The sequence below is a fragment of the Meriones unguiculatus genome, chromosome X (genome assembly GCF_030254825.1).
Source record: "Meriones unguiculatus strain TT.TT164.6M chromosome X, Bangor_MerUng_6.1, whole genome shotgun sequence".
Lineage (NCBI taxonomy): Eukaryota > Metazoa > Chordata > Mammalia > Rodentia > Muridae > Meriones > Meriones unguiculatus.
Genome location: NC_083369.1, coordinates 156,809,693 through 156,814,922, shown reverse-complemented (window position 1 = coordinate 156,814,922; position 5,230 = coordinate 156,809,693). Strand labels below are relative to the sequence as shown.

The 5,230-nt window shown below is 41.0% G+C and overlaps 1 protein-coding gene across 1 annotated transcript; it reads left to right on the top strand.

Moving 5' to 3' along the window:
* The first annotated feature begins 3,296 nt into the window (after positions 1–3,296).
* Positions 3,297–4,172, top strand: LOC132650090 (mortality factor 4-like protein 2). Its single transcript, XM_060375200.1, has one exon. The coding sequence runs from the start codon at positions 3,297–3,299 to the stop codon at positions 4,170–4,172; it is 876 nt and encodes a 291-aa protein (XP_060231183.1).
* The last annotated feature ends 1,058 nt before the right edge of the window (positions 4,173–5,230 follow it).

Here is a 5,230-nt window from a genome sequence, read left to right as displayed (position 1 = left end):
TCTGACATCTCGATGGTACTATTGCGACATCACAATTGTACAATGACCTTACAATGGCATTAGGATATAAGTAAGGTACTAATATATCACAAAGATATTTTGACATCACAATGCTAGTACTGTGATATTGCAAGGGAATTTTGACATTAGTACCATATCACAGTTTTATTGTGACATCCCAATGGTACTACCAAGGCATCACAATTGTACTGTAACATCACAATGTTATTAGTAGGACAGCACAATCTTATTATGACATCACAATGATTCTACTGGGCCATCACTAGGGAATCATGATGTTACAACTGAATTATGACATCTCAATTGTACTGGTAGGCCATCACAATCTTATTGTGACAGCAAAATGATTTGTTTGTGAAATCACTACAGAATTATGATATTATAATTCAATTGTGATGTCACAATACTATTGTGACATCATAACCGTACTATGATATCGCAAAGACATTGTGAGTTCACAATGCTACTCTGACATCACAAGGGATTTCTGACAACACAATGGTAGTAGAAGGATATCACAAATATATTGTGAGATCACAATGTTTCTTTTGGGCCATCAGAAGGGAATTATTAAGTTACAATTGAATTGTGAGATCACAAGTATACTAGTAGGGCATTACAATCGTTTTGTGACATCAGAAAAGTTCGATTGTTTCAACACTAGATAAGTTTAACATTACAATTGAATCACAATGGTACTATTGTGATGTCACAATTGTACTATGATATTACAATCGTACTATTCTCTGGTCACAATGGCATTATCACATCACAGTGGTACTATTAGAATATCACAAATATATTGTGACATCACAATGCCTCCTATCACACTCGTATTATGATGTCATAATGGTATAATTATGAAATCACAATTTTATTATGACTTCAAAAGTGAAGTAACAAGGCATCACAATGGTATTGTGACATAACAATATTACTAGTAGGACATCACAATTTCATTGTGACATCACAGTGTTTCCATAGAGAATTATGACATTACACTTGAAATCTGACATCAAATAGTAGAATTGTGATAGCACAATTGTACTATGACATCACAATGATACTATTCTTTAGTTATGATGGCATTATGACATCACAATGGTACTATTTTGATATCACAAAGACATAGTGACATCACAATGCAACTATTGTGTCATCGGAAGGGAATTATGACAACACAACAGTACTAGTAGGACACTACAATCGTATTGTGTTATTACAATTTTAGGATTGTGACATCACAGTTTTATTATGACATCACAATGGCACTTTTGTGACATCACAGTGTCACTAGTAGGACATCACAATTATATTGAGACATCGCTCTGTTTCGATTGTGACATCACAAGAGAATTATTACATTATAATTGAATTGTGACACCACAATGGTACTATTGTTACCTCACAATTGTGAAACCAAAGCAGTGGTAAAAGCTGTTGATGCTTGGAGGAAAGAGCCTGTCAGTCCTGTTTCTTCCCATGCAGGTGGGGCTGGGAATCACCCAAACAGGATGCAGCTCCAGAAAGGGTCCTGGCTGCTCTCAACCATGGTTTTCCCCATGGGCCCTTAGCTTCTCCGCACAGGTGTCTTGTTTTCGGTCGCCATATGAAACCTACAAGAGAGATTAAGGAGGTCGAGCAAGGCAGTACTCTTCATTTCCATTAGGATCCTGTCGCCTGTGAATGTTTAATTTTGAGGGAAACCCGCACCCTGCTCTGGAGATAGATACTTTTGAGAGGCTGGGGCTGAATGCAGTCTGAGGGGGCAGCAGGTTGTTGCTCTTTGCCAGTGCTACACTGGTGAGGAGATGGAAATTGAGTAGTAGTGATCTTGTTTTTCATTGCCCTTTCCACGGGGCCATTATTTTAAATAATGATTACAGTTTTAGCTTTGAGGAAATAATTTTTGGTGTCCGTTTGCCTTTCTTTTCTTTTTCCTGTTTGGAAAATAAGTCATCTGCAGGCTTAAATTTTTGCTGTATCTGCTAAAGTAAGTTAGATTCTTAACCTCTTTTGGGTGTTGAATCTCCTAGTGATGTAGATGACTCAAGTTGTCCTCACTGGCTAATGCATACAATCTTAGGGAGTCTCTCCTTGACCTAACCCATGTTAGGCCAGGAGTCCCAGGAAAATCTGAAAGCAGGAGAATTTCATTATCCATGTTTAATGCTTTTGCTAGCTCATGAATAGGGTATGATGCTTGATTCAATAATTACCCAAATACAATATCATCATTTTTGTGCCGGGCATTTTAATTGCTACAACATAAAGAACAATATTATAGTAGTAGGTCTTCTGTTTCTGTCTTTGCATAATTCATTTGTAAGATTCAGCACTTACTCAGCACTCTAGGTTTCTTTTCAGATGCCATTCCTTGTGTATCCCAGGCTCAAGAGTTGCCTGTCTCCTCAAAGTGCTTGGATTTACGTGTTCAACTGCCTCAGCTTGCCCTTTCTTTCTAAGTCTCTCTCTCTCTCTCTCTCAAACTCTCCACAGCCCCCTGGCTGTCCTCAAACTCCCTCTGTAGACAATTCTGGCTTCAAGAATGGAGTTCTACCTGTCTTTGTCTCCCAAATGCTGGGATTAAGGTCATGGTCTGCCTTTGAAATTTTAAACTCTTAATAACAAGTTGAGATCACAAATGGTAGGTAATGTACACTGGTCAGAAATTTACAAAGACAGAGGCAGGCAGATCTCTGTGAATTGGAGGCCACCCTGGTCTACAAAGCGAACTTCAGGAAAGCCAGGTGTCCAGTACATTCAAAGAGAAACTCTGGCCTCAAGGAAAAAGAAAATAGCCCACAGGATTATAGAGTGAGATCTGATGTCCTAATGCGGCATCCAAAATGTTGTTGCTAGCCTCAGCCCACCTCTTCGGGTTTTATCCTTAGAACTCAGCAACAGAACAGCTAGCTCAGCATTCCATATGGATTTTGCTCCCTGGTTCTTCTGGCTAGCTGAATCACGTGACCTTTTCCCCCTGTTTAAGGTTGGAGGAGCGGCAGTGATCACATGTTGGCTGCTGCAAAGAACTGGATTCTCCTCTCAGGTCATCCTCAGAAAAGCTATCTTTGCTGTGCAGTAAATGATCGGGAGATCTGACCCTGGTTGCCAAACCTGTTTGCATTCCTGCTTGCAGAATACAGTGTTGTATTCCCACTTCATCCTTCCAGACCACCCTAGGAGATCTGTAAGCCTCTGCCCTGGAAATTGCTAGGAATCCTTGGAAGGGAAAGAAAGAAGAGTGTAGGATGGACTAGAAACAGGGTTGAATGAGTTCCAGAAAGCAGGTTTCTGAAACTTGTGGACAACAACCTGCTGAAGAAGACAGCTCTGAGAAACCAATTCGAAGCAACATGCAGAGATGTCAGATGAGAGGAGCTGCCTCAGGAAAGGAGTCAGCTGGTTCCCAGGAAGAGAATGTTGAACCAGCTGTTCCAGGAAGATGGGGAGGTCACCTTGCTGAGAACTCCCCTTCTGGTTCAGTGCAGAAGACAAGGAAGAACCAGCAGAAGACTCCTGGCAATGGAGATGGTGGCAGTAGCAGCCAAATGCCCCAGCCCCCACGGAAGGAAAGGGCACGAGCCGATGCCACTGTGGAGAGTGAGGCGGCATTGAAGAAGAACAGAGTGGATGTGGAAGTGGAAGTGAAGATTCCTGAAGAATTAAAGCCATGGCTGGTGGAGGATTGGGACTTGGTTACTAGGCAGAAGCAGTTGTTCCAACTCCCTGCTAAAGAGAATGTAGATGCCATTCTTGAGGAGTATGCCAAGTGTACCAAGTCCCAGCGAAGTGCTGACAGTAAGAAGTATGCAGTTGATGAAGTTGTGGGGGGGATAAAAACGTATTTCAATGTGATGCTGGGCACTCAGCTGCTCTACGAGTTTGAAAGGCCCCAGTATGCTGAGATCCTGCTGGCTCACCCTGATGTGCCAGTGTCACACATCTATGGGGCACCACACCTACTGAGATTATTTGTGAGAATTGGGGCAATGTTGGCCTATATGCCCCTCGATGAGAAAAGCCTGTCATTACTGCTGGGCTATTTGCATGATTTCCTTAAGCATCTGGCAAAGAATTCTGCTTCGCTGTTTACTGCCAGAGATTACCAAGTGGCTTCTGCTGAGTATCACTGCAAAGCCCTGTGAAGGTCTACTGACCACTCGCCGTAGTCTGCTCTCTGTAAACACTTTTGTTTAGTCCTTTCAGTGTAGAATTGATGATCTTTAAAAGTGTCAATGTAAAATAGGGCCTATGTTAGGTTGATTTCCTGTTGTGTTGTAAGAAGAAACAAATGGAGTGTCTCCTGACACCTTTCCTCACGTAAAAGTTGCTACCAGTGTATGCAGTAATTAGACAAAGAACAAATTCAGTAGAACATTTTATTGCCTAGTTGACGACATTGCTTGGATACTGGTGGTTCTATCCCTTTTGACACTACACAGTTTTCTAACACGTGTTAATGCTGCATGGTGAGATGCCCTGGTTCCTAGTGCCAAAGGTTCAACTTAAATGTGTATGCCTGAAAACCCATGCATTTGTGCTCTTATTTCTTGTGGTGCTTGACGTGAACAGCCCATCCTCTGCAAATCCATTATTTGCTGTACCTTAGGCATTCATGCTATCATTGCTCAAATTGTTGAAAGACAGTGGTTTGTTTCCTGGTTTCTGTATTTGAGTCTAATGCACGTTCTAACATGATAGAGACAATGCATTATTGTGTAGCCACAGTTTTCTGAAAAGATGATGGTTTGGGAATCGTATTTCAGATCTTAAATAAAATTGTTCTAAATTTCAAAGCATAAAAAAAATGATTCTGTCCCTTTGCCTTCATTGCTTACCTCCAGAGTCCAGTCTAAGTTCTCCCCAGCTTTTAAAGACATATTTCAAACAATTAGTTTCCCAGAGAATTAAGAGCCTTTGTTTATTATGCTCTTGGAAAAGATTTTAGAAACGTTCTGTAAATGTGAAAAAGTAAATGTGTTTATTCATTATTAAATTTAAAAAATCAAAGAGGGGACAGAGGTGTAGCTCAGTGGTAGAGTATTGGCCTAACACATACAATGCTCTAGGCCAGTTCAACCTTTACACAACTATGACCCTTTAATACAGTTCCTCATGTTGTGGTGACACCCCAATCATGGGCTTTTTACTCCCACTTAAAGCACTCCTTCCTAGACCCACAGTCTAGATTTTGGCAACTACC

Bases quoted from the DNA above. Each gene is read 5' to 3' on its own strand.
- LOC132650090 (XM_060375200.1), top strand. From the start codon at position 3,297: ATGAGTTCCAGAAAGCAGGTTTCTGAAACTTGTGGACAACAACCTGCT.